Source organism: Anabrus simplex, chromosome 5 (genome assembly GCF_040414725.1).
Source record: "Anabrus simplex isolate iqAnaSimp1 chromosome 5, ASM4041472v1, whole genome shotgun sequence".
In the NCBI taxonomy this organism is placed as follows: domain Eukaryota; kingdom Metazoa; phylum Arthropoda; class Insecta; order Orthoptera; family Tettigoniidae; genus Anabrus; species Anabrus simplex.
Window position 1 is genome coordinate 451510163 of NC_090269.1, and position 18756 is coordinate 451528918.

General features: G+C 36.1%; 1 protein-coding gene across 1 annotated transcript in view; it reads right to left on the reverse strand.

Annotated features, from left to right (window-relative positions):
* LOC137496914 (uncharacterized) overlaps positions 1-15167 on the reverse strand; it is a 50689-nt gene extending 35522 nt beyond the window's left edge. The window contains exons 1-3 of the mRNA XM_068227901.1: positions 14838-15167; positions 12853-12932; positions 8983-11711 (exon numbers count right to left, since the gene is read on the reverse strand). Of these exons, the coding sequence (XP_068084002.1) occupies positions 8983-11535 (2553 nt within the window). The 5' untranslated portion in view covers positions 11536-11711; positions 12853-12932; positions 14838-15167. The remainder of the gene's footprint in view (positions 1-8982; positions 11712-12852; positions 12933-14837) is intronic.
* Between the last annotated feature and the right edge of the window lie 3589 nt (positions 15168-18756).

Genomic DNA, 18756 nt, shown 5'->3' on the forward strand with positions numbered 1-18756 from the left:
ATAATCAATGGCAAATTAGGGTTATTTTTTATGATTTTTGCAGTTTCTCTTTCACCAAATAATTGTTCCTTAGGAATACAGTTTACATCACGCCAACACAGAAAGGTCTTATGGCGATGATGTCACAGAACAGGGCTAAGATTGGAGTGAAAATGTGAAACCATGGAAGTCATGCACTTCAGGGCTGCCTATAGTGGGTTCGAACCCACCATCTCCCAAATGTACACCAATAGCTACACAGGAAGTTGTTCATTACCATGAAAAAGAAATTGCCTTAATTCCCCCTATTCCTAACCCTATTGCTGGGAGTAACTATACGGAACATCTTTGCTGGGCTGAGTGGCGGGTTCGATCCTGGTTCAGTTCGGTGGTATTTGATGGTACTCAAATATGTAAGTCTCATGTCAGTAGATTTGCTGACCGGTAAAAGAACTACTGTGGGATAAATTTCCTGCACCTCGGCATCTCCAGGAACCGAAGAAGTGGTTAGTGTGCCGTAAAACCAATTTCCTTATTATTATTATTATTATTATTATTATTAATGAACATGGCGTAGTTCAGGGCAGTGTTCTAGCGCCACTGCTATTTTCACTGTACTTAAATGACCTACCAGAACATATAAAAACGTGTAAATACCATTTCTTCGCAGACGATATTCAACTTTATATACAAACAAACCCGAAAGACATCCAACTAGACATTGACAAACTAAACGATGACCTGGAAAATATAAAAGACTGGACTAAAAATAATTCTCTTAAAGTCAATCCATTCAAATCGCAAGCAATCATAATTGGATCCAAAAGTAATCATACCAAACTGAAAAGTGTTAAAATTCCCCCAATCCTATTCCACGCAACACCAATACAAATAAACGAAACAGTAAAAAACCTTGGCCTCATTTTTGACAAGTACTTAAACTGGACGGAGCACACGACGAAAATATGCCAACGAGTATTCTTTTCTTTGCACTCTCTTAAACGTTTACGGGATCTCCTCCCTCTAAATACGAGAAAGTTACTTATTCAAAGCTTAATTCTACCCATCTTCGATTATGGTGACGTAATATACAACAACCTAAACACCACACTTAACACTAAACTTCAGCGGGCTTATAATACATGCATCCGTTTTGTATTAAATATGCCCAGGTATTGCCATATATCACCTTGTCTTGAACAGCTGTCGTGGTTATATTTGGCGGAGAGAAGAAACCTTCACTCTGTTTCGCTTGTTCACAACATTCTCCGTACAGACACACCAAGTTATCTGAGAATGGATCTTAAATACTTGTCATCTCCCAACAGCATACCTACAAGGTCAGAAACCTCTTCCCTGCTGAGCTTCCCAATTTACCGCACGACCGGGTACGGCAACTCATTCATACCTGCAACCATACGCTCTTGGAATTCCCTTCCGGCTGTAATTAGAGACATACATAGTAGAAATGTATTTAAAAAAACATGTTATAAATGGTACATAGACTTAAGAAATTAGTATTTAATGTTTTTTTAAAGTAACTCTCAGAAATTTTCCTTTTGTTTATAACTATTATTTAAGTTTAATTTTATAATTAATTATATGTAACTAGAAATCCTAATACTTTGTAGTTTGTACAATGTAGTACATATGAGATGGTTTGGCATAACAGCAGGCTTCATAGCCTGAGCCACGCCACAAGTCAATAAATAAATAAAATATAATTACATTTTTATTTTTAAAACTGAGTGTTTACATGTAACTCTGGGCGTAAGTTTTCATACACATGTCCAAAATTTTATGATAAATTGGGTTACTTCACAAAAATAAACAATAAAATAGATCCCAAATGCACAGCATGCCTTCATCCCTTGAAGTAAAGGTGGGCTGCCTACCTACACTCTTCGGTTCCAGGATCTAGGCTTCTCCGCATGTCGATCATCCAATATCAGTTTAAGAGCTTTGCCAAGCCCATCGGCATTATACTTACGATAGATCATGCTTCAAAGTTCATACATTTATTCTTGCAGCACTGTCCACACAGACACTGTACTTAGAAAAACCACCAAAGACATGATTCTTGAGGTGATCAACCTAATGCAAGTTGATTCTAAAATATATTCAGTTGTTGGGAAACACTCAAAAACAATTCACTTAAATTAACATTTGCTGACAAAGTGAACATTCAGTACCACATGAAGCAACAATCAAATTCTCCCAACGAGGGACAGAGAAAAACATTCGGCAATCAAGAAATAGGTTTATAAGAACTTTGACTGTCCAATATCAAAACAGTTTTACCCATTTTAAGAAAATGAAGCACACATTTGATTGAAGTTAAACTGTCCTCCAGATTAATCCCAATGAATATTTTGAGGCTAGTACTCAGAAAATTGTAATAAAACACTAGTAAACTGCATGGTATATGCAGTAAAAGGGAATGAAGTCCTAATTAGCACAACCTTTGGGAAAATAAAAAATAGCTATGGTGAATTCCAGAGCGCTTTTACTATTCTCGACATAGGCTCACACAGCAACTGCATTTCACAACGTGATGTTTGAAGGCTGTAAATAAAAAAGACAAGAAACATCTTGAAACTACAGGTATTCAAATATCTCACTTCACAAGTGAACACAATCATCAGAGCAGAAGTTTATTTTGATTAGAGCAATCGCAATATCAACATTGACTGCACTGTCCTTTCTAAAATAACTGATCATCACCTGTCCTACTGGAACATTCATAGAAACTTAACACTTGCTGACTTCATTTTCCACGTTCCTCAAACTCACTTATCACTGAGAACTCAAGTTTTCATGCACCATTTAATAATGGAGTAGAAAAATCATAAAAACTACCAAGTTTTCCAAAACACAAAATTTGGATGAGCTGACAGTTACCTACAAACAAGAAAGGAAGATGACAAAACTAAACCGCATCAATCTCTATTCCTAAATAACCTACAAAACAATATTCAGCTATTTTGGAACATACAAGAGGTAGACACTACACGAAATGGAGTGAGAAGCAGACTCCCAGCAACACATGATGACAGACACACCAGGCAGATACACTGTAGAACTCCATATTGAGGAAGACCTTTATAGATTGGTAGACCTAAACAAACCACAGCTCAGCATGTCCTGCCTTTGGAAACGAAGACTGAAATGCAATGAGAAGTTTTGTCAGAAATATATTTAATCCATGTAAGAATGCGAGTCACTGGACCACCTGAAATAAATAGGAAGAAAACCACTATTAAATTCACATCATTCTGTCATAAAGCAGTGAAGTGCAACATCAAAAACACTTGTAGTTTTCATCGCTTCGGTCAAGACTGAGAATGGCATAAGTGTCAATAACATCCTGCTTGTAGGACCATCAATTCAAGAACATCTCTTCCCTATAATGATCCGAATGTGGGCCCAGCACATTGCATTAACAGCAGAAATCGGAAAATGTACCATCATGTGAAATTCAACCATAACGTTTACAAATTACAATGTTTACTCTGGCATGATAGGCCAAAATAGCCAATCAAAACATATGGTCTTCCGATCGTAACCTACAGAATAGCATACCTTGCCATAAGATGCACAAAGAAATTCAACAAAGAAGGTACGGGCTTACCTTCTGCAGCAAACATCACAAATTCAAGACTTCTGTGTAGACAACTGTATATCCTACATGGGTGAATTACAAGAAGCAATCAAAATTTGAGAAGAACTACAAAACATACCCAGTCATAGAGGCTTCAACTTATGGAAGTCGAACTCTACAGGTCAAGTCTAACTGAATTCAATTCCAGCTCATCACAGACGCATCGAAATTAACTCAGAGATGATGATGATAGTGATGTATTAAAAACATTATGAATAATCTGGGCACCATTTCAGAATCAATTTAATATCATATGTAACGTGAGAAGAGAACACGAACATTATACAACCATTTTGTCTAAAACATTGTTCAATCAAGAAATGTATCTATCTTCAATTCATTAGGACTTGTAGGTCCAACTGACACACTATGGAAGCCTGTGGTAAAAGTGTATAAGTCAGATCATTTAGCAATGAAGCTCGAGTGTTGACAATGCTGCAGTGTGTAAAATGCAAAGTAGTAGAGGTTAAAAGCTCTCCATTCATTGTCACAGATTTGCAAAGCCCTACTCATGATGACATTAAAGTTTCCAAGTATGAACTTGTGGCATTATAATTAAAGGACATTATTGTTATGTTCCTTAAACTATGTTTTCGTTGTGTTTAAATTTTCCACATTATTGTTAGCTGAAACTCTTAATCAGTGATTGGATTTAGATTTTAATACAACTCTGGCCTCTCATTCTCACATTGGATATTTTATGGCACATCACTGTATATAAACATTGCAACTGGTTGAATCCGCATGCCATTCATCAACCTGTTTGAACCCTGGGATTCGAGATGTGAATCTCTCACCGGCAAGGTGCCTGTTGATTTAGCTCGATCTAACAACACCTCTATTGGATCCGAGTGTACCTCTAAACCATCCAAGCTTGATTAATCATTGCTTCTTGACCATATTTTAATGGTGGGGGTGGTTTTGGCTATTTTGACCAAATTGTTAATTTAATCTTCCAATGTGACCATTACGTTCTTCTTCCGTGAAAGCCTGTTGCCTAGGGATTATTGAAATGTTTAACTGTAAGTCATGTGAAGGATTTTCCTTATACATCATTGTCATCTCGTTTGGTAAGTCAAATTCTGCATAAACCGATTATTCCTCTATGGGTCTTCAAGTTCACCGCTATGAAAAAAACTTAATTAATTGTGCTAAACAAAATGTCCAGTTGGTGCAGTATGTTATTGCTGTAATTCACTTGGAAGTGCCATTTGCTTTGAAACATTGTAATAGGGTTGTGACACAATATATCAAATACTTTAAGATTACCAAATGAATTACTGATCAGTACTCTTTGCCAGTGAAGAACAGAACTATGAAGGAATTACAAAACCTTAATGGAACATCCATCAGTTTACACTTTACAAAGGAAAAACTAAGTGTACCCTGCTAATTCAATAAGTTGTATAATTCCATCATTAGATCAAATTCAAACATGTTTTGACTCTGTCAAAAAATGCTCGTTTCAGTCATCTTCACTGAAAGAAAAGGGGGAGGGGGGTTAAAGTAATTTACATAATACGAGCTAAAAGTCTGCAAAATGTGCAAAAACATGAGGAACAAATGTAAAACAAAAGAGAGACATGACAGAAATAATAGCATAATGTACAATATTTACATCATCATATGCAGCAACAAACAATTTGCTGCAACAAAATTCAGTGAAACAAAGGTTAAAACTAAACATAATTGAATCTAAAAACTGTGTTAACCTAAGAAGAAATGAAATGAAAACAAATGACTTGGATGGAAATGAACAACAGTGCACAGAGCGAAGTTGCAGACCTCTTAGTCTAAACAATTTTAGTTATATAACACTTCAAAACGGGATGAAATCACCGTGTCAAAAATTCAGGCCGAAAGTCTGCCCTTGTCTAAACACCATAACATCGAATGGCTAGGAGTGGAGCGGCAGCAAAAAATTTGAGAAACCAAGCCTGAGACAATGTGCAGGCGAAATGCATCCGACAAGCGATGCAAAAACACCGATGAAATTTAAAACTTTAGAACAGCAGCATTCTCAAGGTTAACACAGCTTTTAGATTCAATTGTGTTTTGTTTTAACCTTTTACATACATATACATACATTATCATTATAGATTGTTATGCCTATCAGCGTTCAGTCTGCAAGCCTCTGCGAATTTTCTAAACGTCGCCACAATCCTCTATCTGTAACTAGTGCTGTGGCCTCGTTTAGTTCTAAACCTCTTATCTTTAAATCTTTAGAAACCGAGTCTAACCATCGTCCTATTGGTCTACCTCTACTTCTCTTAACCTCCATAACCGAGTCCATTATTCTCCTAGGTAACCTAACCTCCTCCATTTGCCTCACATGACCCCACCAGCGAAGCGGTTTACGTGTACAGCTTCATCCATCGAGTTCATTCCTAAATTTACCTCTATCTCCTCATTCCAGGTACTCTCCTGCCATTGTTCCCATCTGTTAATACCTGCAATCATTCTTGCGACTTTCATGTCTGCTACTTCTAACTTATGAATAAGATATCCTGAGTTCATGCAGCTTTTGCTCCCGTAAAGCAAAATTGGTCTGAAAACGGACCGATGTAAAGATAGTTACGTCTGGGAGCTGACTTCCTTCTTACAGGATACTGTTGATCGCAACTGCGAGCTCACTGCATTAGCTTTACTACACCTTGATTCAATATCACTTACTATATTACCATCCTGGGAGAACACACAACCTAAATACCTTAAATTATCGACCTGTTCTAGCTTTGCATCACCAATCTGACATTCAATTCTGTTGAATTTCTTACCTACTGACATCAATTTAGTCTCTGAAAGGCTGATTTTCATACTATACTCATTGCACCTATTTCCAAGTTCCCAGATATTTGACTGCAGGCTTTTGGCACAATCTGCCATTAAGACCAAGTCGTCAGCATAAGCCAGACCGCATACCAAATTTCCACATAACTGAATCCCTCCCTGCTATTTTATACCTTTCAGATGATGATTCATGTAAACTACGAACAGCAAAGGTCTAACTCCTGTAAGTACCCTGAAGCTAGAACTCATTCTATCATCAATTCTCACTGAAGCCCACTTGTCAACACAAATGTCTTTGATTGATTTTAATAATCTATCTTTAATTCCATAGTCCTCCAGTATGGCAAACATATTTACCCTCGGTACCCTGTCATATGCTTTCCCTAGATCTACAAAACATAAACACAACATCCTATTCGTCTCATAACATCTTTCAATTACCTGGCACATACTGAAAATCTGATCCTGACAGCCCATCTGTGGTCCGAAACACACTGGAGTAGTGTGTTTGTGACAGTTCTGGAGCCTCCTCCTCCTCAGCAGGCTGCCCTTCCCGACGTCAGACTATTAGAATTAAGTATATAGGGAGCACGTAACAGGTGTACAACCAGAAGACTGTACTTTTTATCTACACCAAACTATTGGGACTAATGGGATAGGGAGTGTTTAACAACCGTTACAATAGCAGGCTTCCCTTCCCTATACCAGGCCTTTAGGATTAATGACATAGGAGCATTTAACAGGCGTTCAATTAGCAGGCTGCCCTTCCCTACGCCAGACCGTTACGATTACGCAATTGGAGGTATATAACAGGCGTTCAATTAGCAAGCTGCCCTTCCCTACGCCAGGCCGTTAAGATGAATGCGATAGGGAGCATTCCAGAGGTGATTAAGGAGGTATTCAACGGATATTCAATGACGCGTTCAAAGGAGATGGAATTCGCTATAAAAAGAAGAGAGTTTTTTCTTAATATGTTTATTACAAATACATATAAATCAGTGAAAAGCATATTGTACAGTATAATCTTATTTACTACATTATTAATCACTTTACATTATTGATAACACAGTATCTACAACAATGTTGTACAAGTACACTTCATCTAACAAAACAAAATTACCGTACATAAACTAAATGTAAACCTATGTGAAGTAATAATGGTCAATGAGACTATTACCCCAGGCTAGAGTATCTGTTGAGTTAGGTATAATAAATCTCTTATTATCATCATTACTTAGAGCAACTTTGTTTATTAACTGAGTATAAAGCTGATGATTAATGCTTTTAAAAACATACATTTTCTTCATTAATACTAGTGAACTATTGGTAATACAGTTCTTATAATCATCTACACTCAGATCATTCTCAACAACATTCTTCTTAATGCCTTTCAGTTTCTTAATTACTTTATCATTTTCAGGTATAATGCAGTATGATTTAGCTTTAGTGCCTACAAAACTGTTAACGAGTTTTCCTTTGAATTCATCTTTCATTTTCCCAAGAACTTTTTTGTTAACCCGTGGGAGGTTATAAACATTATTTTCTGGGTAGTCACTTGTATCAAACCTGTCTAGATCTGGTTTTATATCATTATAAATGTCATTTGTTTTAATCTCATATATGAAAGAATCAGTGTCTGTGTAGAGCAGCTTTACATTTTCAGCGTACTTCTTCTTCATATATTCATAGTGAAAATCGTACATGAGTGTTTTGGATAATTCAAGAACTGTAAAACCTACATAGATTGGTTTGTCATAGGTTACTTTTAATCGATTCATTTGTATTACAACTAAATCTTCATGAATAATTGCACAGCTATGGAAGTTTGGTTTACTTATTAAGTTGTTTGCACCACATCTTTTACCAACATTCTCCCATTTTGTAACTAATTTTACGTCTACTCTTTTATCAACATTTTCAATAGTTTTCCCGAAGACTGAATTAATCATGAGTTTGTAGAAGTCTTTCTCAAAAGCATTTGTAGACATCATTCTTAAATTAGTATTGAAATCGATGTAGGGTCTTAGCCATGGTGACTGGTGAAATTCAAGAACCCGATGAATTTTGGTAAGCTTCAACCCATTTTGCAAACATTGTTTCAAGTTACGGTAGTGTATTACATACTTAAATTTATCATTTAAGTTTGCAATTAACATGTTCGTTTTTGATGTGATATATGGAGATTTTATATTCTCAGGGCAAAATGGATAATCATTATGAAATTCATGCAGCTCTTTCGGGTATTGGAGACTAACTTCAAGAATGTATCCTTTGTCAGCTTCGTCATCTATGTTTTGAACCTCTAAATTCTCAATTTCACTTTTCGATAGCCAGCGGAAACTATTTAGTGGTAGATATTGACTCATAGCCCATCCGTACTGATTATTTGCATCTAGATAAACAATATACTTTGACTCTTTACCTGGATCATAATTAGACATATATTTGTTGTTAGCCGCAGAAAATCGCTTAGAGCATTGACTTAAACCACCACGAATATTTGATTTTATGAAATGTACCATGTCAAGATCAGTTAGTAATTCCATATTCACCTGTGTGTATTTTAACATAGCATCCCAACTTAAACCCGGTGCCGTATAATACTGACAAGGGTCAAGGTTGTATGTTTTGATGCAAACATCACGAAAATTTTCGAAAACATCAGCTAATAATAGAACATCTGTTTTTAGATATAAATCAGAGTATTCACCTAGCGTTTGAATGCGAAACTGTTCCCAGATACGGTGTGCATGAAAATAGTCTTCTTCAGTAATTTCAGTTAAATTTAGAGAGCTGTAAAATGACTCTTTTGATGGTAAAGAGCGTTCTTCAAGACGCTCTACACTATCAATAAATTCGTAAGGAAATACACCTTTACGTCTAATTAAATTAAACTCCTCATCGTTCGGAAAGAAGCGCCGAATTTCTGTGAATTGTTCTGAGTGTAAATTACTGGAAAGCTGATCAAGACTTGATGGCATGAAGCGTAATGAGTCAATAAATTTTAGTTTGATGGTATATTTATCATTCACTTTTAAGAATTTTGTAAATGAAATATATCGCTCTTTGTTCTGAGGGATCAGGTCAATTCTCTCATCTGAAGCTCCAAATTCTTTAATAATGAAGTGCGAGTCGTAACCGGATAAATTATGTAGTATAACAGGGATGAATTCAGGAATTTTATACTTCAAATTACAGCTATTATGGGCAGGAAATCTATACAATCCAGTCAAATGGTCATGATCAAAGACCTTGGGATCATTTTCTAAAAACTCTTTCCCACAAATACTACAATTTGTAGCACTTTCATGTTGTTGTAGCTCTGCCTCAGTAAGAGGTTTCATGGGAATTTCAGTATTTAAAATATGACCAAGACGTACTACATCTCTCTCAAGCATTTTCATAAACATTTCAGGAGCATTTTTTCCTCTGTACTGCTCAAACTTATTTAGTGAGCTATCGTACCTACACTTGATATAATACGCGAAGCTATATGGTTCATGTATGTGAGTAGTGTTGGTAAAAGATATGTTTGGATCTGATGAACTTGTTTTCAGTGAACATGGCTTCAGTACAGCCTCAAAGTCAGTGTATATAACAAACGGTACCTCCATTTGCTTATTATAACTTTCGAATTTTAGAATCGCTTTTTCAGGAGTAGGTAAGAATGTACACACTTGATTACAGTCTTGTTTGGAGTGTCTATTTAACAGATCCTCATTTTGGAAATATTGTAAGCATCCATCACATAACCACTTTTTACCATCATGTTTTGATAACTGACTACAAACAAGTCGACTTAAATTTTTTATCCAACAATAATGAGAAATTTCACCATCTTCTATGTACAGTAGATTGATATGCGTACCTTTCCTTTCATTCGTAAAATACAAAGGACCAACTATACTACCCTTTTCTATTCCATACACATTAATACTAATATTATTTAGCTTTTCAAAGCGTCTAATGTCTTTTAACTGCATTGGAAATTCTAATCCATCAAGATTCAGCCGTGACGAATAGTGGGGATACGATGATGTTCTAGCAGATGAAGATTTTGCTGGGTGTAATCCTGATAACACTGCCCATGCGAAACATGCCTGGTCGTTATTCTGGACATTTACTACTGCTTTTTTCTTCTTTATCCATGTTGGTAAATCAATGTATGATGATCCTCGCAAAGGATTGTATTTATTAATGTTGACCTCTAGATATAACACGTTAGCTAATGACCATCCTGAGTCTCTTTCTTGAAAGTCCTCACTTTTGGAAATAATAACACTTACTAAATGTTGGTAAACTGTGGAGAAAGTTGTTGATTCACTAATAATTTTATTTTCACTGTTGAAGGATTTAATATCTGTAATTTCACCTTCGCTATTGCTTTTGACATATGATCCAAACAGCTCGAAATTTACTTTGAAGGCTTTGTGCTTCGCTTGCGCATTTTGTAGTAAGCAAAGTACTTTAGGTTGAACACGTTTAAAGAACGTTTCAATACTCTGAGTTCTTTCACTACTGCGAAGCCTGTAACTTGCGATTCGACATTTAAAAGCACTATTGATTTCCTCTATGTTTTTATCATCCGTTTCACTACATGCATTATTTCTATGCATATTGCTCCGTAAATGACCATGAATGTTGGAGATAAGTACATCTGCATCACACACGTTACAATGTGTCATTATTGGTTCAACACCTTGATCATGAAATCGTTTTATCTTCTTTGGAGTACAACTTTCTTCACACAATTCAGAACTGGTATATTTCCGCTTATTAGTTTGCTGAGATTTACTCTCGGTTTGTGTAGATTCTTTCTTACTCGATGATTCTGAAGTATTATATAACCACTCCTGTTGATGTACGTCTGCTATGTGAGACTGAAGCTCTTTCGTATCATGGAAGAATTGTTTACAGGTTTCACATTGTACAGATGTTGATTGCACATGTTTAGAGTTAATGTGACGTTCAAGATTATCATGTCTGTTGAATGTGTCAGTACAGTTAACACAAACAATAGTTTTTGAGTTATGTTGAATCCTTTTATGACGCTGAAGGTTATCACGTCTTGAAAACTCTTTAGCACACAGATCACACTGGAACATACTGGTTACTTAGGAAATGATTTCTTCAGTTCAGTAGTTGTCAGCAAACTGATGATTAGATACTAGACAAGTGCTTATTCACGACAGTAGAAATCCATGCGGTCTTTAACGTAATTAGCACCTAATTGATGATTATACAGCAGACTGAATCTCTTGTCGAATAGCTTTGGTGCACTCTGAAAGGAGAAGTGAACACGTTAGTAGCCAACATCAGACTAGTGATTAAGCACGCAACATTGGCTTTTATATGTTTCATATATTACCCATCAGGCACTGCCTCTTCGATGTCTTGAATAAATGACATTTTTTAGTTTCTTCAACAAATTACTTCATTACTCTTTATGCACTATGTGTAGGCTAGAAGTTACATATATACATGTAATAAATATAACACTGTGAACTTTTTAATCTCACAAGAATATTAAGCCCTACAAAATAGCCTTTTTAACAGATTTATAAACTATTTGCAACAGTGATATTTCAAATATATATGTTTTGTAAGCCAATCAGGACGTCAGAATGTAGAAAAACTACCATTAACACCACTGCGAGGGTTGTAGCCCCGTCTGACCGAAGTGTAGCAAGTTTCTCTACGCCCCTCTGAGAGGGTTCTAACATCGACCGATCAAAGCTCACATACCTTACAAAATGTATGTGGAAGAGAAGCTCAACTAAAATTAACTACAATGCTGTACGTAAACTCTCATCGTTGACATACCAACGAGGTTTGCAAGCTCGGATGACAAGTATGTCTCAGAGGTCTACTCTCCCTTCGTAAAGGGCACCGCGCAGTATAGTTAAGTTTAGAGGAACAAGCATAATTTTTTGATGTAAAATATGACTGACTTGAGTTGAAAAATATATATCGTAATAGCAACATTTTGAAGGTATATGTGTTGTAAGCCAATCAGGACGTTAGAATGTAGAAAAACTACCATTAACACCACTGCGACGGTTGTAGTCCCGTCCGACCGAAGTGTAGCAAGTTTCTCTACGCCCCTCTGAGAGGGTTCTAACATCGACCGATCAAAGCTCACATACCTTACAAAATGTATGTGGAAGACAAGCTCAACTAAAATTAACTACAATGCTGTACGTAAACTCTCATCGTTGACATACCAACGAGGTTTGCAAGCTCGGATGACAAGTATGTCTCAGAGGTCTACTCTCCCTTCGTAAAGGGCACCGCGCAATATAGTTAAGTTTAGAGGAACAAGCATATATTATGTATAACAATTTTTTAATGTTATGATTTCAGGAAAAGACATCTGTTTTAAGCTCACTAGTTCAAATAATTAATAACATATGTATAGCTACCTGCAGCTGTGAGAGGGGATACTGCTGTAGTCAATTGGAGTATCTACGTAGAGAACGTAGTCACACAGCTACTAAATTATCTGTAAAAAGAAAAACATACTATTTGAAAAAAATTAATCTGGTACATAACTCAATATATCAGGACAAATTTTTAATAATAATTTAAAAAATAATAATATTAGTAACCAAAATCCTAAAAATAATGGTTGGAGGGTGGATTAGTCTATATCATCTGTTAAGGGATTATTTTTAGTGATTTTTAAGCTAAACATTAATTTTCTAGCACCAACCGTTTAGGAGATATTACATTTTTAATTTAAGGGTTGTTTTCACCCCTAACTTGCTTTTGACTCTAAAAGTCATCTAGAATATACTCCAGAACAAAATTTCAACATTTAAAGCTATTTTCACCCCAAAAACCTAAAATAATGCTTGGAGGGTGGATTAGTCTATAGCATCCGTTAAAGGATTATTTTTTAGTAATTGTTAAACTAAACATTCATTTCTAGGACCAGCGGTTTAGGAGATATTAAATTTTCAATTTAAGGGTTGTTTTCACCCCCAACTTGATTTTGATTCTAAAAATTATCTAGAGTATACTCCGATACAAAATTTTAACATTTTAAGCTATTTTTGTTCCAAAAACCTAAAATAATAGTTAGGGGGTGGGTTGGTGTATATCATCTGTTAAAGAATTATTTTTGATAATTTTTTAAGCTAAACATTAATTTTCTAGGACCAGCTGTTTAAGAGATATTAATTTTTCAAGTTAAGGGTTGTTTTCACCCTGACATGCTTTTAACTCTAAAAGTTGTTTAAAGTATATTCAGATTCACATTTATAACATTGTATGCTATTTTTGCCTAGAAACCTAAAGTAACAGTTAGAGGGTGAGTTAGTGAGGCTGATAGCCTTGAAGTTTATGAGAAAATAGTTAATCTGTTTCAATATAATAATAATAATAATAATAATAATAATAATAATAATAATAATAATAATAATAATTTATAGGCCTTACGTTCGACTAACTACTTTTACGGTTTTCGGAGACGCTGAGGTGCCGAAATTTTGTCCTGCAAGAGTTCTTTTACGTGTCATTAAATCTACCGATACGAGGCTGACGTATTTGAGAACCTTTAAATACCACCGAACTGAACCGCGATCGAACCTGGGGTTAGAGGGCCGGCGCCTCAAGACGCCTCAACCGTCTGAGCCACTCAGGTCGACTTCGATAGAATAGCTACTGTGTCAGTTCGTAGACTGACCAATGTTTGTCAGTCTACACTAAATGTTGCAGGTCGTTATTTCGGTACTTATACATTCCTCAACTGAAATTAGAATACGTTACTGATTCAAGCGTTCTTACAAAAACTACAGTATATATATCGAACTCCGTAGAGAAAGCATGCAAGATCTCGAATAGAGCGGAAGTACTTACGCGCTGCTGCTTCTTCCCGATGTTATTCAAGACGCGGTCACTGACAAACTGATTATTATTTGCAATACACCGCTCTGATATATATAGACGTCATCGCCTACAAGCTGTAACCTGCACAAGTGCACACGACCGGTGACCTTACTGCCAACAAGCTATGACCTGCACAACTGCACATGTCACCGCCGACAAGCTGAGATTTGAAGTGTTAGAGACGAATGCTGGGATGGTTGCTAACTTAAGACCACGGTCACCTCTCACCGAATCCTAGCCCTACTACAAATACACGCGCTACTAGACACTGCAATGACACAGGTTATCAAAGAAATTCTACATACATACAAGTACACGAGGCTGATGACCACGATATATTCAAACTTATACATAAAGCAACAAGGGCTTTATAAAACTACTGTTATTGTTAGAGCATGAAGCGAATAGTTAATAATAATAATAATAAAAACTCATGTATACTTCAGTTACTCCATACTTATTAACACACATCGCCAAGCGAAGAATAGATCAGTAAAGGAATGAAATGAATACTTACAGAAGGCTAATTTCAGATGTCACGTCTAGGATGTCGTTTCTTCTCAAGGTCACCACGTCACTAGTACATACATAATCCTCCTCGCGTTTTACTCCCTTTTTATAAACGACATTGAGCGCTGGAATATTAAAGGTGCTAAGTAGTCATATTACAGTACACCAAAGCCATTTTAGTTAACATTTTAGTTAAAACAGAATTTTGATCTCCTAATATATCGAGACGACACCAAAAAGATACTGTATTATTATTAAATTAGTTGAATTACAAATATTAGAAGCATGATTTTATTATCAAAATAGGCTGGACATGTCAAGTAGTTAAATGACCTTGGTCTTCTTGCTGTGCAGTTCTGTAAGAGAAAACAAGTTAATATTTATGTTACGTAACTCAACCGTAGTAGGCTATGACTGCTTATAATAATTATACTACTACTACTACTACTACTACTACTACTACTACTAATAATAATAATAATAATAATAATAATAATAATAATAATAATAATAATAATAATTGCGGCCAGTATCGAGTAATCGGGGGATAGTAGGTTCGAGTCCCCACTGTCGGCAGTCCTGACGATGGTTTCCGTGGTTTCCTATTTTCACATCAGGCAAATGCCGAGGCTGTAGGCTACCTTAATTAAGGCTACGGCCGCTTCCTTCCAATTCCTAGGCCTTTCCTAACCCATAGTCGCCATAAGACCTATCTGTGTCGGTGCGATGTAAATAACATTCCAGCCAGGGAGTGGCTAAACACACCCAGAAGAACAAGAGGCTCGAAGCTTTGCGGAAATAAAATTGCGCGCAGGATTACAGTGTGAGACCGCCACGCAGTGCGGCGAGTCACCGGCTGCTACCCGGTGACTCGCCGCACTGCGTGGCGGTCTCACACTGTAATCCTGCGCGCAATTTTATTTCCGCAAAGCTTCGAGCCTCTTGTTCTTCTGGGTGTGTTTAGCCACTCCCTGGCTGGAATGTTATTTACATCGCACCGACACAGATAGGTCTTATGGCGACTATGGGTTAGGAAAGGCCTAGGAATTGGAAGGAAGCGGCCGTAGCCTTAATTAAGGTAGCCTACAGCCTCGGCATTTGCCTGATGTGAAAATAGGAAACCACGGAAACCATCGTCAGGACTGCCGACAGTGGGGACTCGAACCTACTATCCCCCGATTACTCGATACTGGCCGCAATTATTATTATTATTATTATTATTATTATTATTATTATTATTATTATTATTATTATTAGTAGTAGTAGTAGTAGTAGTAGTAGTAGTAGTAGTAGTAGTAGTATAATTATTATAAGCAGTCATAGCCTACTACGGTTGAGTTACGTAACATAAATATTAACTTGTTTTCTCTTACAGAACTGCACAGCAAGAAGACCAAGGTCATTTAACTACTTGACATGTCCAGCCTATTTTGATAATAAAATCATGCTTCTAATATTTGTAATTCAACTAATTTAATAATAATACAGTATCTTTTTGGTGTCGTCTCGATATATTAGGAGATCAAAATTCTGTTTTAACTAAAATGTTAACTAAAATGGCTTTGGTGTACTGTAATATGACTACTTAGCACCTTTAATATTCCAGCGCTCAATGTCGTTTATAAGAAGGGAGTAAAACGCGAGGAGGATTATGTATGTACTAGTGACGTGGTGACCTTGAGAAGAAACGACATCCTAGACGTGACATCTGAAATTAGCCTTCTGTAAGTATTCATTTCATTCCTTTACTGATCTATTCTTCGCTTGGCGATGTGTGTTAATAAGTATGGAGTAACTGAAGTATACATGAGTTTTTATTATTATTATTATTAACTATTCGCTTCATGCTCTAACAATAACAGTAGTTTTATAAAGCCCTTGTTGCTTTATGTATAAGTTTGAATATATCGTGGTCATCAGCCTCGTGTACTTGTATGTATGTAGAATTTCTTTGATAACCTGTGTCATTGCAGTGTCTAGTAGCGCGTGTATTTGTAGTAGGGCTAGGATTCGGTGAGAGGTGACCGTGGTCTTAAGTTAGCAACCATCCCAGCATTCGTCTCTAACACTTCAAATCTCAGCTTGTCGGCGGTGACATGTGCAGTTGTGCAGGTCATAGCTTGTTGGCAGTAAGGTCACCGGTCGTGTGCACTTGTGCAGGTTACAGCTTGTAGGCGATGACGTCTATATATATCAGAGCGGTGTATTGCAAATAATAATCAGTTTGTCAGTGACCGCGTCTTGAATAACATCGGGAAGAAGCAGCAGCGCGTAAGTACTTCCGCTCTATTCGAGATCTTGCATGCTTTCTCTACGGAGTTCGATATATATACTGTAGTTTTTGTAAGAACGCTTGAATCAGTAACGTATTCTAATTTCAGTTGAGGAATGTATAAGTACCGAAATAACGACCTGCAACATTTAGTGTAGACTGATAAACATTGGTCAGTCTACGAACTGACACAGTAGCTATTCTATTAAAGTCGGCCTGAGTGGCTCAGACGGTTGAGGCGTCTTGAGGCGCCGGCCCTCTAACCCCAGGTTCGATCGCGGTTCAGTCCGGTGGTATTTAAAGGTTCTCAAATACGTCAGCCTCGTATCGGTAGATTTAATGACACGTAAAAGAACTCTTGCAGGACAAAATTTCGGCACCTCAGCGTCTCCGAAAACCGTAAAAGTAGTTAGTCGAACGTAAGGCCTATAAATTATTATTATTATTATTATTATTATTATTATTATTATTATTATTATTATTATATTGAAACAGATTAACTATTTTCTCATAAACTTCAAGGCTATCAGCCTCACTAACTCACCCTCTAACTGTTACTTTGGTTTCTAGGCAAAAATAGCATACAATGTTATAAATGTGAATCTGAATATACTTTAAACAACTTTTAGAGTTAAAAGCATGTCAGGGTGAAAACAACCCTTAACTTGAAAAATTAATATCTCTTAAACAGCTGGTCCTAGAAAATTAATGTTTAGCTTAAAAAATTATCAAAAATAATTCTTTAACAGATGATATACACCAACCCACCCCGTAACTATTATTTTAGGTTTTTGGAACAAAAATAGCTTAAAATGTTAAAATTTTGTATCGGAGTATACTCTAGATAATTTTTAGAATCAAAATCAAGTTGGGGGTGAAAACAACCCTTAAATTGAAAATTTAATATCTCCTAAACCGCTGGTCCTAGAAATGAATGTTTAGTTTAACAATTACTAAAAAATAATCCTTTAACGGATGCTATAGACTAATCCACCCTCCAAGCATTATTTTAGGTTTTTGGGGTGAAAATAGCTTTAAATGTTGAAATTTTGTTCTGGAGTATATTCTAGATGACTTTTAGAGTCAAAAGCAAGTTAGGGGTGAAAACAACCCTTAAATTAAAAATGTAATATCTCCTAAACGGTTGGTGCTAGAAAATTAATGTTTAGCTTAAAAATCACTAAAAATAATCCCTTAACAGATGATATAGACTAATCCACCCTCCAACCATTATTTTTAGGATTTTGGTTACTAATATTATTATTTTTTAAATTATTATTAAAAATTGTACCTGATATATTGAGTTATGTACCAGATTAATTTTTTTCAAATAGTATGTTTTTCTTTTTACAGATAATTTAGTAGCTGTGTGACTACGTTCTCTACGTAGATACTCCAATTGACTACAGCAGTATCCCCTCTCACAGCTGCAGGTAGCTATACATATGTTATTAATTATTTGAACTAGTGAGCTTAAAACAGATGTCTTTTCCTGAAATCATAACATTAAAAAATTGTTATACATAATATATGCTTGTTCCTCTAAACTTAACTATACTGCGCGGTGCCCTTTACGAAGGGAGAGTAGACCTCTGAGACATACTTGTCATCCGAGCTTGCCAACCTCGTTGGTATGTCAACGATGAGAGTTTAC